This window comes from Acomys russatus, chromosome 20 (assembly GCF_903995435.1).
Source record: "Acomys russatus chromosome 20, mAcoRus1.1, whole genome shotgun sequence".
Lineage (NCBI taxonomy): Eukaryota > Metazoa > Chordata > Mammalia > Rodentia > Muridae > Acomys > Acomys russatus.
In genome coordinates, this window is record NC_067156.1 from 65,898,253 (window position 1) to 65,914,909 (window position 16,657).

Here is a 16,657-nt window from a genome sequence, read left to right on the forward strand (position 1 = left end):
GGGTTCTATGCTCAACTCTCCGCCCCCTGAGGCCAGGCTGCCTGTGCTAGTGACTGTGAGGCGAGTCTCTCACTGATAAGATGCCACATGAACAATGGAGAAAACTCTAGTGAGTTAGGATAGGTAATTAACTGTATAAAGAGCTGGAAAAAGCTGCTGAACAACAAACACTATAAGGATACCTCCACCAAGAGCTCCGCCTACATCGACTGTCTCTGAAGTACACTCTACACTCTGCTCCAATGTGTCGTCCAGCAATCCGTGCGACCCTCAGGATGGGGCAGGCAGCACTGAGGCCTCACCCCTACCCCTGTTCTCTTTGGCCAGAGAGGCCCTGCTGTCCCCGGTTATCTCCAGCTTCTGTTTGCCACTCTTCCTCTGCCTCGTGGGTTTGGCAGTCATAGTCCGTGGTGCTGCCCTCATCCTCGTCCTCATCCTCCTCACCCAAAAGGAAGCTTTTGGGGGAAGTGTCCTGGTACCGGCGGGACGGTGCCTTCCTTTTCCTGGGCAAACAAGGCAGCTCCGGCAGCAGCCCCCGCCCTGGCGGTGGGGCCAGGCGCACACTCAGGAGCCCCTTCTCCTTCTTGCGTTTGTACTCCATTATTTGTTTATTCAGCTCCTCATGGTCAATCCCACACAGGTTTGGGTGTGTAGTTGGTTCTGGGGAGTCATGTGGTGACAAGACATTGGGGTTCCTGTGGGGAGGAGAGAAGCCTTCATACAGAGCCTAAACCAAGCTCCAAACCAGGGTGTAAAAACCAGAACAACTGCATAGAGCACTTGCTACACAGAAAGGTGACCCTGGGTCAGATCCTTCAGAATCAGAGACAGCGGCTGGGATGGCAGTGTGTGCATCCCCAGCTTTCTGCGTCTGAGTATGGTGGTGCTCAGGCAGTCACCCAGAACTATGCAGACATGGGCTGGACACAGGGGCAGACACCAAGGGGCAATGCAGGCTGCTGGAGGCACAGACTAGGCGGCATCTGTCACAGGTAACAGAAAAACGTCCACATGTCTCACCTCGAACCATCTTGTGCCGAGCCATCCCTTTCATCTGGGGGTCCAAAGTCAGCCACTGAGAGTAACCGATCTACCTGAAAGGCAAGCATGGCAGATGGAAGGCCACAGCTCTTGCCCTCTGCTTCCAGGGCACATGCCTTCTCAGTGTGGTGATTCACACCCTCACTGCTCCATCAACCTGTCCCAAGTTCCCTGACAACAATTGAACTTTCTAGAACTGGTAACACTAGGCAAGTCTATGAGGAAAATAGACACTGGTTGAATTGTATAACTAAAATGTACTGGTTTCTAAAGCAGTTTTGCAAAATGATTCCGTTTTGCCACAGAATTTGAGTGTTTGAGAAGCCTTTAGCATGGCAAGAACAGATGTGAGAAGGTCACAGACAGTCACAGCCACAGGAGCCCACTCGGAGGGATCAACAGACCTGAAACAAAAGCAGCAGGGCTCTGAGAGGCAGAGGCAGGGATGTCTGTGAGCTTAAGGTCAGCCTGGTCCACATAGCAAGTTTGAGGGCAGCCAAGGCTACAAAATGAGACTATCTCTTAAAAAATATAAAGACAAGTAAATTAACTGAAAGCTTAAAATTTTATTCATTAATGAATATAAATGAGTATAAAAATGTGTGTATAAAAAATGTATAAAGTAAAAAAGCTACTTATTTGGGCAGGGGAAATGGCTCACTGGGTAAAGACACTTGAAGCCAAGCCTGGTGACCTGAGTAGAATCCTCAGGACATGGAAGAAGCTTGTCCTCTGACCTCCTCACCTACTGCGCTGGCTAGTTTTATACCAATTTGACATAAGCTAGAGTCATCTGGGAAGAGGAATCTGGCCTGTGGCCAAACCTGAAGAGTATTTTTTGGCCTATAGGACATTTTCTTAATTAGGGATTGATGTGGGCATGCCTGGCCCACTGTGGTGGCACCACCCTTGCCAGGTGGTCCTCAGGTATGTAAGGAAGCACCACCAGGAGCAAGCGTATAAGCAAAACTGCTACATGGTCCCTGTCTCCAGCTACTGTCCAGTTCAAGTTCCTGCCCTGACTTCCTCAGGGATGGGCTGTGATGGGGAACTGTAAGCTGAAATAAGCTCTCTCCTCCCCAAGTTGCTTTTGGTCGTGTTGCTTGATCATAGCCATGGAAACTCTATGGAACCCACACATATAAACGTGAATAAATAGGGATGGAGAAATGAGTTGGTGGTTGGCAACACTGGCTGCTCTTCCAGAGGATCTGGGTTCAATTCCCAGCACCCACATATTAGTTCCTGGAATCAAATGTCCTTTTCTGGCCTCAGAGGGCAATAAATGCATGTGGTGCAGACAGACATACAGGTGAAACACCCATACACATTTTAAAAATCTAATTAATAAATAGATTGATAGACAGACAGATAGATGATGATGGATGTTTGTTCTGGAGTTCATGGGATTTGTGGGGGCAGGGGATGGGGGAAGGCTATTTCTTTAAAAAGCTCACCTCAGCCAGGACTACGTCTTTTTTGTCTTGAACAAACACTATGGGTGGAACATTTCTCAGGGTCTGTTGAGACATCAAAAGATGCCTAAGGAGAGAGCACATGACATTTAGTAGGAAGGACAAAACAGTAACTACGTCAAACCCACACATTTACCAGGCTGTGACGGAGACTTGCTCACTATGGAGGCAGGAACAGGAGGGAAGGCAAATGGCCGGAGAGAAAAGCAAAGCTTTGGTGAAGCCTTTTCCAAACTGCCGCATCACAAAAGAATACAAGACGCACTGTACCAGAGCTGTTCTTCACTGTTCCACGGTGGCTGGGCCCTAGTGAACAAGTTGTTTGTTGGCCTGACAGCATCCTGTCCTCAGTGGACAGTCCCCGAAAGGACTCCAGCCTAACATGCCTGCACGCTAGAGATGAAGCATTTCTGTACAGCTCAGTCATGTGATGCAGACCAGCCAAATAAGATCTCAGCCCTGCAACCCCTTGACCTTTGACACCAAATTCTGGGCGATCACAATAGCCTCAAAGAGTTAAGTTTCTGACTGTCTCCAACCCAAACCCCACTTGCTTAACAGTGAAAGAGGAAATGATCTTTCTTTGATAGTTGCAGACACTCTCTGTGGGACTGGATGGCCACTGACCCTGGCAGGGAATGTGACAGAGCAGGACAAACAGACATGCTGGATGGACCCCACACATGGCTTCCCAGCACAGTCTTCTTCCTGAGAAAGAGTAGTCTGTGAAGGAAGGGACAAGAGCCACAGGAGGAGCTGCATGTGTGTGGGAGACACCTGACTCTGAGATGCTGAGATGTGTGGCCACCTGGACTTCTGCCTTTTTTTTTTTTTTTAACTGAATAAGCTAAGTGTACTGGCTAGTTTTGTGTCAACTTGAGATAAGCTAGAATTATCAGAGGAAAGAGCCTCAGTTTAGGAAATTCCTCCATGAGATGCACTGTCTGACATTTTTTCAAGCAGTAATTGATGGAGGAGAGCCCAGTCCATGGTGGGTGGTGCCATCCCTGGGCTGGTGGTCCTGGGCTCTTTAAAAGAGCAAGCTGAGCAAGTCGGAGGGAGCGAGGCAATAAGCAGCACTCTCCATGGCCTCTGCATCAGCTCCTGCTTCCAGGTTCCTGCCCTGCTTAAGCTCCTGTCCTGACGTCCTTCAATTATGAACAGCAACGTCGAAATGTGAGCCAAACAAGCCTTTCCCTCCCTGTCATGGTGTTTTGTCACAGCAACGGAAACCCTAACTAAGACACTGAGTAACGTCATGGCATCCAAGCAGCTCATCAATTTCAAGATCTTGGGTCTCAGGATTCTTTGCAGTCTTACTGAGAATGGCCGACTTTTGTTTATGTTGCTCTACTGATGTTTACTACACTGAAAATTAAATCTGAGAAACTTAAAAATGACACATTGTAAAAGTCATTTAAAACAAGCCATTGAAGGCCTACTAACTGCTGGCAAAAACGTTTTTAGTGGAAAAAAAACTTTTTAGTGGAAAAAAAAAACTTTTTAAGGAAGTATTGAGGACAATTGCCTTGGTTGTGTGTGTGCACATTTTTGAGGCCAAGTTCAGTGGAGGGCAACGCTCTGAACCTACTTCCTGCAGCTATTTTTGCTGATACACATGAAACTGGCTTCACACAGATAAGAACCTAAGGGGAAATGTATTAATAGTTCTTAGGAAAGCCCGGATCATCTTTGGCCACCCACAAAACCTGACCCAATTAAGCATCACGGTAAAGTGCATCAGGGTCTGGCAGGCTAAACCATGTGTGGTTTCACAGCCTTGTACGCTGGTCGAGGGTTGACACTAGGTCAACCCTGCACAGTCCCGTGTGGCACTTGTAAACCCATGATCCCACAAGAACAGCCTTGAAGTTCTTCTGGCTATCAAGCTCACAGACAGCTCAGTTCTGGCCCAGCCTTGGGTATGACCAGCTGTCTGCTCTTTAGTGGTTCACTGTGCATTCTTAGAAATGTCTGCCAAAAACCTACACTTGAGCAGCCAAAGGCATTCTCTCACCCTTTCTGCGCAGAATACACTGGGCCTCACTCAGCACCCAGAGATCTGCCTGTGTTTCCCATCAAAGGCCAATATTTAAAATACCGTATTTTTACTTTTTTTTTTTTTTTTTTTTCAAGACAGGGCTTCTCTGTGTAGCCCTGGCTATCCTGGAACTCACTTTGTAGACCAAGCTGGCCTTGAACTCACATAGATCTGCCTGCCTCTGCCTCCCAAGCACTGGTGTTAAAGGCATGTGCCACCACGCCCGGCTCATATTTTTACTTTTTTTACTTGCTCATTCAGGATGCCTTTAGGTGAATGAGGCACTGCGTGTTCATTAAGTGTGGGCAAGGAAGCAGCCTCAGCACGGTGAGGCAGACAGTACATCCTAGCATTGCCAAGACAGTCCTTGCCTCACAGCGCTTTGAAAGGCCCTGTGGAACCCTACCAAACGTTTAAGAAATCTGATTATATTAGGTCTTATAGAAAAATGCAGCTTAGACTCTAAGAATCAAGGAGATGCTTCCAAGATTTTCTTTAAAAGCAAAACTCCTCAGTGAGAACTCTTAGAAGTTTACCCATAGACAAACGGCCAAGCCACCTAAGGTGCAGGCAGAAGGCAGACTCACAGAAAGCAAACACCATCACCTCATGTAGGCAGCGCTCCTCTGCAGGACAGCCTCCGTGTGCCTGTTCTGGTCTGCAGAAACACCTATCTTCCAGTATGCTCGGCAGGCGGAGAAGTCTGAAGTCACAGAGACCTGAGGTGCACCCAAATTGCAAGTTACTTTAAGTTTAATCTTCACAGTTCACACAGTATGCTAGAGATGCAGACTACAGCTCCCTTGGCCTCTTATACCCAGAAAATTAGTCTGGTACCCCACAGCACTGCTCATAGCAATCTCTCCAGATGCTGGAAAGGACCCCCACTATCTTTATCAAGACAAAGGCAGGGTGGCTACCTCACCACATTCCTCAACTACTTCTAATGTTTTGTCTCATCACACTGGCTGGCACCATGTAGTCACAGGCCCCTCACCCAGGTAAAGAAAAGGCTCTGCCTCTGCACTTTGACCCACAACTTAAATCAGATTTGGCACCACCTCTGCAGTCCCAAACCAAGACCTCAGGTGTGTGCCCTGCTGCTCCCAGCCCCGACCTGTGCTCACCTTGGAGAGCTCCACATTCAGGTCATAGAGCTCCTGGCTCACTTCAGGAGTGCACAGCAATTCTGTCAGTGCTTTGTAGAGAAGGCCATTGAGGGCTTTCAGGCGTATACTGTCTTCCCTCCTAGCCTTCTTGGCGGTGCTCTTCATGAGGAACTCATACTTGGATGGCTTGTGAGTCAAGTGAGGCCCCAGAGATGGACCTTCGTACCAAAACTTCTTTCTATAGCCAAAAAAAAAAAAAAAAAAAAACAACTAGATTGGGGGAGGAAGGCGCTGGAGAAATGACTCAGTGGTTAACAGCATTCTCTACCCTTTCAGGGGACCTGGGTTCGGTTCCTAGCACCCATGTGGTGTGTCACAATCACTGTTCCAGGAATCTGACCCACTCTTTAGACCAGCACAGATACCAGGCATGCACATGGTGACTGGACATACATGCAGGCAAAATACTCATACATGGGCTGGAAAGATGGCTCAGAGGTTAAGAGCACTGGCTGCTCTTCCAAAGGTCCTGAGTTCAATTCCTAGGAACCACATGGAGGCTCACAACCATCTGTAATGAGATCTGGTGCCCTCTTCTGGCTTGCATGTGTACATGCAGGTAGAACACTGTATACATAATAAATACATCTTTAAAAAAAATACTCATACACATAAAATAAATGAGAGGGGGTGTTCAGGCCTCGAATGTGCTACCACAGCTTTAAAAATCACACACACAGGCTGAGTGGTGGCAATGCACACCTGTAGGCCCAGAAATCAAGAGGGGAAAGGCAGGTATGGACCTCTGTGAGTTAGAGGCCAGCCTGGTCTACAGGGTGAGTTCCAGGACAGCCACAGCTGTTATACAGAGAAACTCTGTCTCAAGAAACCACACATACACCCACACACAAACTCATAAACATTAAGTAAATCTTTAAAAGGGAGAGCTTGGGGCTGGAGAGATGACTCAGAGGTTAAGAGCACTGGCTGCTCTTTGAGAGGTCCTGAGTTCAATTCCTAGCAACCACATGGTGGCTCACAACCATCTATAATGAGATCTGGCGCCCTCTTCTGTTGAGCAGGCACAAATGCAGACAGAACATTGTATACATAATAAATAATGTTTTAAAAAGGGAGGCTCTTAAAAAGAAAAGTTAAGAATAAGGAGTTGGCTGAACTACATCAAAAGGCTTCAAGTGTAGGTGCTTTTACTGGACACGGGTATGTTAATGGGAAGCTAACAACCAGTTAGTGGACAACAACATGGCTGTGGGAGTGACATTTACCACAGCCCTGTAACTTTGACTTGTGTCCATCTAAGGTGGAAGGGCAGACAGGGCTTTAGGTTTTATCTCCAAATTTCACGAAAGCACTACGCCTTGTTGGTCAAGGCTGATGTTCCACTGAACGCTGAGGAAGCCTGTTAGAACAGAAGGGACCTCCAGGAGTGTGGGGAAGGAGGGCAAATGCTCCAGGTAAGGACAAAATGCTTATGAGCAGAGAGACCAAAGGCTACACACACCTGGCTCCTGGACCGTGTTTTCCAGCCCCTTCCAGGAACTTCTCTGGACTTCTCAAAAATGTCTCTCAGGGTTGAAGGAGGCATACGTAAGGTGAGCTTAAGACATCTTGAAGTGCCAGAAAGTAAGGAACTGCTAAACATGTGGAGTATGTCAAAGGGAACAAAGGGGTTGAGAGGGCTGCTGATGGCCAAAGATGGAACACTTCTGGGAAAACAAAACATTCGTGGATAACCACAAGCCCATGGTGACGAATGAGTTAATAATGAAGGGGCCCATAATCGCCCACAAACCATGATCAGAATCCCTCACCTCTTACTCTTACAGTCGGGGGCTTCATAGCAACTTCATACCAAAAATGACCGAAGGGACCCCTGACACCGCCGAACACCGGGAAGCACGCTGGCTGTCTGCGTCCTTCATAAGACAGGACAAAATGGTGCTTTTCCTGTTACTCTCCCCCCCCCCCCAAGTCTACAATCCGCATAAAATCACGAAGAAAATATCAAATTCCAGTGGTAGACAACCACACAACTTCTAAGCAGGATTCTCAAAAACTGTTAAAGCTGTCAAACAGAACCTGGGTGTGGTGGCGCACACCTTTAATCCCAGCACTAGTGAGGCAGAGGCAGGTGGATTGCTGTGAGTTTGAGGACAGCCTGGTCTACAAAGTGAGTCCAGGACGGCCAAGGCTACACAGAGAAACCCTATCTTGAAAAACAAACAAACAAAAAAAAGCTGTCAAACAGAAGATGACTGAACTCACCAGTCTAGTTACCATGTCTGAATAGGAAAGACATTAAGGACATCACATTAACTTAAGTTCTAATAGAGAATCTGAGGCCAATTCTATGCACTTCTTCATAAACCTAAAGCCACCTGTAAAATCATTTGCTAAAACAACCCCCTCCCCAAATATAAACTGGCTTACCACGCTTAGCAGATTCTAAGAAGGTGTGGAAATAAAAAATATTTTTCTTTTGTTGTTGTTGGGGTTTTTTTTTTTGTTTTTGTTTTTGTTTTTAAGAGACAGGGTTTCTCTGCTTAGCCCTGACTATCCTTAATTCATACTGTAGGCGAGGCTGGCCTTGAACTCAGCGATCCACCAACCTCCGCCTCGAGAGTGCTGGGATTAAAGCGTGCACGATCACCGCCTGGTGAAATTAAAGTATCTTATCAATCTTTATTATTAAAAATATCTAATTAAGACGAATTTTGTGTAGTATGAGGTTTCAGGAAGCTGTACATAACGAGCAGGTGAAACTGCAGGTGATCTGCCAATAATCACCATTTAACACGAATATAGATAGCATTGCCCCCCCTCCCCACAGGCATCTGTCCCCATGGTACCGGCCCAGGCCCTGTGGGCATCCGCTCCCTGCAGAAACTGCCTCCATTTAACCGTGCACCAGGCGACCAGGCCCGCAGCAGGCCCTTGCCGGGCATACCTGGTTTTGGAGGCAAATTTCTTGAGCAAGTTCTTGCTGCCGCAGGAGGCCACCGAGGTTTGCAGGGCCCGCGCGTGGCCGGGAAGAAGCGCGACCCCGTGGCCGCCCCGCAGGGCCTGCAGCGGTGCGCAGGTGCCCCTCAGACCCACGATCCCCGCCCACATTCCTTGGAGCGCGCGGCCCACAACCACGAGTGGGCGTGTGAACCTCAGAAGACCAAAGACCCGGCCTCTGACCGGGCAACAGGAAGGCCTCCGCGTGGTAGGCGTGGCTAAGCCAACGTTGGGCGTGGCTACGGCGCGGAGTTATGACAGCCTTGTGGGCGGGGCGCCACAGTGGGCAGTGTGGCTAGCGGTCCAAATGACCCAGCGGTTTTTTTTTTTCCAGCCATGCAAGTTATTTTATTATTTACTTACTTGACTGCGTGTATGTGGAATAAGCACGTAAATGCAGGTGCCCTCGGAAGCCGGAGGAGGGCATGGTATCCCTCGGAGCCGGACTTAGAGAGTTGAGAACTGCCTAACGGGTTGCTAGAAACCCAGCCCTGCTCTCTGTAAACTCAGCCAAGTGCTTCTAACAGGTTAGCCATCTTTTCAGCCCCACCCAGCTTATTTAAACCATGGTGACATTACTGTAGTGTGCATGTCAAAAAGCTAGATTTTTTTTTTAAATCATTTTACCACTAAACAAGCAATAAATGTTAGAGGAGACAGTTAAGTTTAACATGACTCAAACATACAATGCACCGTGTATGGAACCAGTATATGATGGTCATCAATATAAGACTATCTATGGCTTGATGTATTAGTTTTAAGATTATTTTAAAAGTGAAAAACCAGGGTAAAAAGCAGACGAAGAATTAAGAACCCTTGTACCCGGGCACAGCATTCAGGGAGGCAGAGGCAAGCAGATCTCAGTGAGTTCAAGGCCTACCTAGTCTATAAAGCGAGTCTAGGACAGCCAAGGCTACACAGAGAAACCCTGTCTTGAAAACCCAAAACCCAACAGACAGCCTCTGCATCCAGGTGCTGTGGATGAGTAGCTGGAGCTGGCGAGCCTAACTGCGCTGCAGTCTCCTGAGGGAGGACTCGGTTCTCTTCATTGCTGTCGTTAGTTTTCCCACTCTCCTTTTTCCCTGTGGTGTTTTTTCCACTCAACTAAAATAAGCAGTCATTTCATCATTGGGGAGAAAATTGAGTACAGGGACATAACTGGTTTTTAACAAGATGGAAGGCAACCTGGTCCACCAAGAAATCAGTAGATCTAGTCCAGAGTTTTCACCCAAATTCAAATAAGAAACAAGCCTGGTGTTTGCACTTAAACTTGCTGTCTGCAGGCCGAGGTTTTGTAGTCAGTTGTTAAGGGCAGTGGCCTTTTCTTTCAGCTGTTTCTCCAAGCTATACTGCTCCAGGTAGCAAGGGAAGCCATGCTCGGCAGTAGTCAGGACAGGCAGTGCTTTAAGCGAATCACTAAAAAATCAAGGAACCAGGATCTAATAATTGGTCTTTTCTGACTTATTCTATTTCAGTAGGGTTGGAGCAATTTGGAGTAATGCTGCCCAATAGCGTGCTGTGTGGAGGTTGGGTTAAGGTGGGTTTGTTTTGTTTTGGTGTTTGGTTTTTCAAGACAGTGTTTTTCTGTGTTAGACTTGGATGCCCTGGACTCGCTTTGTAGACCAGGCTAGCCTCTAACTCACCGTGATCCGCCTGCCTCGCCTTCCCTGAGTGCTGGGATTACAGGTGTGCATGACTGGCTAAGGACATCAGAAAGGTGTGCTGTACAGTTGTCCATGGCATCCACAGCTGGGCAGGAAAACTGTCTTACTTTCCTTAGGTTTTTTTTTTTCTCTCCTACTATATATTAATAAAAAGCCCATTTCTCTGAGTAGTGCTCATGCCTTTAATCCTAGCACTCAGGAGGCAGAGGCAGGCAGATCTCTGAGTTTGAGGCCAGCCTGGTCTATAGAGCAAGTTACAGCATAGCCCGGCCTACACAGAAAAACCCTGTCTCAAAACAAACAGGCCATGCCATCCCTTTCCCATAGCAGTAAACAGAGGCTGTACGGAAGCAGAGGCAGCTGTTAATACCTCACAGTCCATTATCCTATCCTTATCTCACCTGCAGGCCAGCAGGATCTCCCAGGCGTTGCAGAGCAAAGGGTCAACAGTACTTAAGGGATGCCTGGCTCCATATTAAGGTTTTTTCCCAGCCATCCTGGGGACCCCTGTAAATTGTTACTCAGATCTGAGTGCTCCAATGACTGGGAGGGAGCACTTCATTTCTGGGCAGGCAGAAACACAGAGCCATCAGGTTAGGGCAGAGGTCATATCCCTACAGTCCAAACAAACTTGGAGCACCTCCCTCACACAGCATCATAGCCAGGTGGACGGACATCTGTCCATAGTAACATAAGGTAGCTAGGCAAGTGCTGGTTATGTGGGAGAGGTAGAGTACATGCCTGTAGCCACTGGAGGTGGCTCATGTGTGTAAGAGGATTCCTTCAAGGGTGAGCCAGAGCTACAGACATAGATCTTAAAAAAGGGGGGGGGGGGAGAAAAAGAGTGCTAAAAAAAGAAAAGAAAAGAAAAAGAGTGCTGCCACTAAAGACATGCTGCACTGCTCCTGGCTCCTTTGTAATTCTTAACGACTTACTCTATGATGCAGCTGGGTTGTGCTGTGGGCATGTTGGCATATGAGATACAACTCTTCTAAAAAGTAGACCTTATGGATGGTGTGATCAACTCAACTGTATTAGGAATTTGAGATACAGCTCAGTCTCAGCATATTATACTGTAAATGTAAACTTTATTCTCCTGTTTCAATTGTTGGCGTGGAGGCTTACTGCCTCCTTCTGCTAACCTAGGCCTAGCTCTGGAAGCTTCTAGCCTCTGTACAATCTAACCTAGGCCTAGAACCTTTTCAACTCCCTGAGACTTACTGCTTAATAAGCTCACCCATCCTTTTTTTTTAATATTTTTATTTAATTTTTAAATTTATGTGCATTGGTGAGGGTGTCAGATCATGGAGTTACAGACAGTTGTGAGCTGCCATGTGGGTACTGGGAATTGAACCCCGGACCTTTGGAAGAGCAGACTGTGCACTTAACCACTGAGCCAACTCTCCAGCCCAGCTCACCCATTCTTGATCTTTCTGAGTTCTGAGTGAAGGGACCCTTCCCTCGGGACCCCAAGCCCCACAAAGACCCAAGTTTGCTTGACTAAACCAACTCTGGCAGATTTTCACTCTGCCTAACTACACCAAGTTTCTAACAATTCCTGGAAAAAACACAAGTTATGGAAAAATCCATGAACAGATAATCAGCTTATAGAACAAAATGACTAGATAACATGTTTTTATTACTTCATGGCCTTGGTAAAGAACAAAGCTGGCCCCATCCAATCAAATTAAAGGCCAACTTCTGAGTAAGAGCCAAAACCTCAGTAACTCAAACACATCCCCGTAACCAAACAAACAGCCAGTCCTGAATTCCCAAATACACTCTGACTCAATTCTAGTCAATCAATTAAAGCTTGTCAAGCCTTCCGTCTATAAATTGAGCTTATGTGCTCATTTCAGGATCGCCCTCTAGAAGAGAGAGGAGATCCTAGCATGCTAGAATAAAAACACTCTGTTTTTGCATACTGCCTTGGGGTCTTCAGCAGATCACTCGAACCCTAACATAAAGCTGGCTGGTTCAAATCAGTGCTTCTGCCTCAAACTTTTCTCCCATCTGATTTATTCAATCTGGCTTTTCTCTCTGCCCCTGAATTGCTCTGTTTGCCTCAAACTAACTGCAATAATCTGTTCTAATCGTCTGGCTCCTCATGCTCTGGCTTGTTTGAGTCTTTACTTGAGTTCTCTCTCTGCACCCTGTCTCTTTATTACTGTCCCAGTAAAACTCTCTCTGCATTGCCCTTTAAGTAGCTTCCCTTTCCTCTCTCTTCTCCTGAGAGTTGGGAGTATCCTACTCTGTAAAGTCTTCTCTGATTCGTCACTTTTTTCTGCCACTCAATTAGACATCACTTTCAAACATGGGTACTTTCTTCTACAAACCCACTTTACCTTAATTGTTTGGGATTAAAGGCATGTACCCTCATGCCTGGATCTAAGCTTTTCCCCCCCACCAGATCTGCTTGCCTGTCTCCTGGATTAAAGGTGTGTTTGTATTCCAGCTGGATCACAAAGACCTAGAAGATCTTTGGATGAGATCCCTTGTCACAACAGTCATGTTGTGCTGGGCATAGTGGCACACACCTTTAATCCCAGCACTCGGGAGGCAAGGCAGCCAGATCTCTATGAGTTCGAGGCCAGCCTGGTCTACAAAGCGAGTCCATGACAGCCAAGGCTACACAGAGAAACCCTGTCTCAAAACACACACACACACACACACACACACACACACACACACAGAGAGAGAGAGAGAGAGAGAGAGAGAGAGAGAGAGAGAGAGAGTCATATTCTGAATTAACATTCCTTTACATTATATTAGTGAAAACTTAATGCAAAAATGGATTTAGCTAATTTCTACACTAAATAGTTCTATCTGAACTCACCATCTAGTATAAATACTAGGAGATTAAAAGTTATGGTCATCAAACTTGCTCAAAAGTATAAAAATCAACTCAGGGCCTGGTGACACACATCTGTGGTCCTCTTGGGAAAGGGGGGCTGAGGGCTTGCTTTATAATTGGTGTGAAGACACTGCTTTTGCTAAAAAGCACTAACAACTCTTGGGCTCACAAGGTAACAAAAAGCAGCATGAAAGCCTGGCGTCCAGGCCTGCATTTCACATTTCTCTCTTTTGTCTTAAAACTCTGGGCTAGGCTCCTGCCTGACTCTGTATGTAAGGAAGCACATCAGTCATGCAAAGACTATCCATCTAAAATACAAATATAAATAAAACTTAACCTGCCATCCTTCTTCAAGACTAAAGCACAAAAATAAGAGGAAGCACTGATGTATGAAACTTTAGACCACGATGCTACCTAGACTTGAGAAACGAGTTAGGCAGGACCATATAACATCCCACTTACTGAAATGTCTAAAGTAGGTCAGTCAGCAAGCAGAATATAGGTTAATGGCTGCCAGAAGCTGCGGGGATTAGGAAATGGGAAACAATTGCATTTTCTCCCCTCAGAATGACTTTTTCCCTAAAATTTGATTGTGGTCTCAGTTCCACAGGTCTCGGACCTCGCCTGGATGGTATTTAGAGTATATGGTACAGTATAGAGCAACAGTGGTTTTGGTATCTTTAAAAATTATTGTTATTTATTTTTGAGACAGGATCTTTTGTATCTCTGACTGGCCTCGAACATACTATGTAGCACAGGATGAACTTGAACTTAATTTAAAAAAAAAAAGATTTATTTTTATTTTGTGTGTATGAGTGTTTTGCCTGCCTGCATGCATAAGTGCACTGTTTGTGGGTGGATTGGGGCCCAGGGGGGGTCTGCTCAAACTACTGCACTAACCAAAGACAATACAAATAGTAAACATTGAACCCCTACTCTGATCTCCCCAATGGACAGGACATTCTCCACAGTTATGTGGAATGAGGAGACTGACTCTGACATGAACTCTGGTGCTCCATATTTGACCACCTCCCCTTTGTGGGGAGGCCTGATGGCACTCAAAGAAAAAATAAGCAGACTGCCAAGATGAGACTTGATAGCCTATGACTGTATAGTTGGGGAGGAGGTCCCCCTCAGTCATAGACCTAGGGGAGGGGAATGGGTGAAAGTGGGAGGGAGGGAGGAATGGGAGGATACAAGTGATGGCATAATAATTTAGTTGTAATCTGAATAAATCAATAATTAAGACAAAACTAAACCAGAAGTGGGTGCTGGATCTGCTGGAACTGGAGCTACAGAAGCTTGTTAGCTGACATATGGGTGCTGGAAGTCAAACTTCATTTTGTTTTGTTTTTCAAATAATTACTTAGTTTTATTTTCTGCCCATTGGTGTTCTGCCTGCATGTGTGTCTGTGTGAGGGTGTCAGATCTTGGAATTACAGACAGTTGTGCGGTGCCATGTGGTTGCTTGGAATTGAACCTAGGTCCTGTAGAAGAACAGTCAGTGCTCTTAAACCACTGAGCCCCTAACCTGAGTCTTCTTGAAGAGCAACTGTAAGGAAACTTTTGGTTTCTTCTTTGTATTCTTTTGTTTTGATCTGAAATGTGGGATGTGGAAATGTTTTTAGTTCATCCTCAGCTGAAAACAGACTTATGAGAGGCATGTGATACTTGCCAGCTGGAAACATAAGACACGTGGTGGTCATGCTTACAATGAGTTTTGATGTGATGTCCAATAGAAAGGCTGGATCTAAAGAGTTTTAAAGAGGCTGTTGTGTTGTGTTGTGTTGTATGTTGCACTCTCTATTCATTAAAGAAATACTAAGGAACTGGGCTACACTACATACAATTATTCTCCAAGATTGGAAGGGATTGGTGTCAGCTGTGCTAGAAACTGGTCAACCATTACAATGGTTGTCATGGTGCAGGCACAAAGCCATAAAAATAGACCAATGTAATATATATAGCCAGGGGGATAAATGTTATTAAAGACCAACTGTTTGGTAAAGGGCGTTATGCTGACCTATAAGAACAAATCCAATCTGATAACGTCATAATTGAACAAGCTTGAGATATGGTAGAGGAGCCAGAGGATAAAAATCCACGTCAGTTAGTAAGGTAATACAAGGCCCTATAGAAGTCTTTACTGAATTATTTCTGAGATTGGCTTCAGCTGTAAACCAGAGAGCTGTTGATAGAGATCTTGGCATTTGAAAATGCAAAATACTGGCTGGGCCATGGTATCACATGGGAGGAAGCACTCGGGAGGCAGAGATAGGTGATCTCTGTGAGTTCAAGGCCAGCCTCGCCTACAAAGCATGTCCAGGACAGCGAGGGCAACACAGAGAAACTCTGTCTTGGAAAAACAAAACAAAACAACAACAAAAGAAAGAAAATGCAAATACTTAACTTAAGGGAGCAATTAAACCATTAAAAGCATGAGAAGCCCCAATGGATAGATGAATGGATATGAGAGACAGGTGATATTGGCTCAAGCATCATGCCAATGTTATAGGATAAGCCACAGTTAGAAGTTTCTGAAATCAAAATGTCCAGCTAGCTCAGTTGGTAGAGCATGGGACTCTGAATCTAAGGGTTGTGGGTTTGGGCCCCATGCTTGGTACCAGAATGTTAAGATTAATTTTATAAATTGTGTTTGTTTCTTAGTTTCTCTCTTAATCCAGTTATCACACAAATCGTTGAGACTCTTTTATACTTTTTTTTTTTTTTTTTTTTTTTGTTCTCTGTGTAGCCTGTCCTAGACTAACTTTGTAGACCAGGCTGGCCTTGAACTCACAGCGATCTGCCTGCCTCTGCCTCCTGAGTGCTGGGATTAAAGGTGTGAGCCACCACTGCCCAGCCTACTTTTTAAAAAAAAATAATCTTCACCACATAATAGCTGAGCAGCTATTACTCTCTAGGCTAATTTGGCTTCCTCCCAGCATGCATCGCAGCAATACTTGCACTTTGTAGCTTTCCTTGCTGAGCTCTCTCTCTCCTGGTCCCTCCTGGACATCTGCCCCTGGCTCAATTCCCTCACTGAATCCCCTACTTCCTCCTCTAACTCCTCCACACTGGCTGACAGGAAGTCCAGCCCTATTCTCCCCCCTGCTCAGCAACTGTATGTAAGCTGCTTTACTGGCATATCAGGGGACAATTGGGGAGCAGAGTTCATACAACAATGAGACAGGAGATTCTCACAGGCTTGCAACTAGATATGGGGGATACAGAAACCAACATTTGAATTGCCTAATAACCTGATGCCTACAAGCAAAAAGTGCTTTCCTCTCAGAGCCATCTCTCTAGCCCCTGCATTTCAGTTTCTAAATTTTATCAGGAGATGGGTGTAGAGGAACGTTAATTCAGAACGTGGCTGCTCTGGCAAGAGATCACATCCAAAGACTGTCTAGGTCCATGTGAACCAGCTGGAACACAAACATGCCTTTAATTCA

General features: G+C 45.9%; 1 protein-coding gene across 1 annotated transcript; it reads right to left on the reverse strand.

Moving 5' to 3' along the window:
- Positions 1–227: 227 nt before the first annotated feature.
- Rbfa (ribosome binding factor A) lies at positions 228–8,878 on the reverse strand. Its single transcript, XM_051163722.1, has 6 exons — positions 8,635–8,878; positions 5,685–5,904; positions 5,164–5,276; positions 2,499–2,583; positions 1,021–1,094; positions 228–695 (listed from the first exon to the last, which is right to left on the reverse strand). Exons 1-6 carry the CDS (start codon positions 8,796–8,798, stop codon positions 305–307), a joined length of 1,047 nt encoding a protein of 348 aa, XP_051019679.1. The 5' UTR covers positions 8,799–8,878; the 3' UTR covers positions 228–304.
- Between the last annotated feature and the right edge of the window lie 7,779 nt (positions 8,879–16,657).

Excerpts from the sequence above, each read along its gene's own strand:
- Rbfa (XM_051163722.1), bottom strand. The coding sequence starts at position 8,798 with ATGTGGGCGGGGATCGTGGGTCTGAGGGGCACCTGCGCACCGCTGCAG. Across the intron at positions 1,095-2,498 it reads AAGACGTAGTCCTGGCTGAG|GTAGATCGGTTACTCTCAGT; the intron begins GTGAGCTTTTTA and ends CTTGCCTTTCAG. Across the intron at positions 696-1,020 it reads TCGGCACAAGATGGTTCGAG|GAACCCCAATGTCTTGTCAC; the intron begins GTGAGACATGTG and ends TCCTCCCCACAG.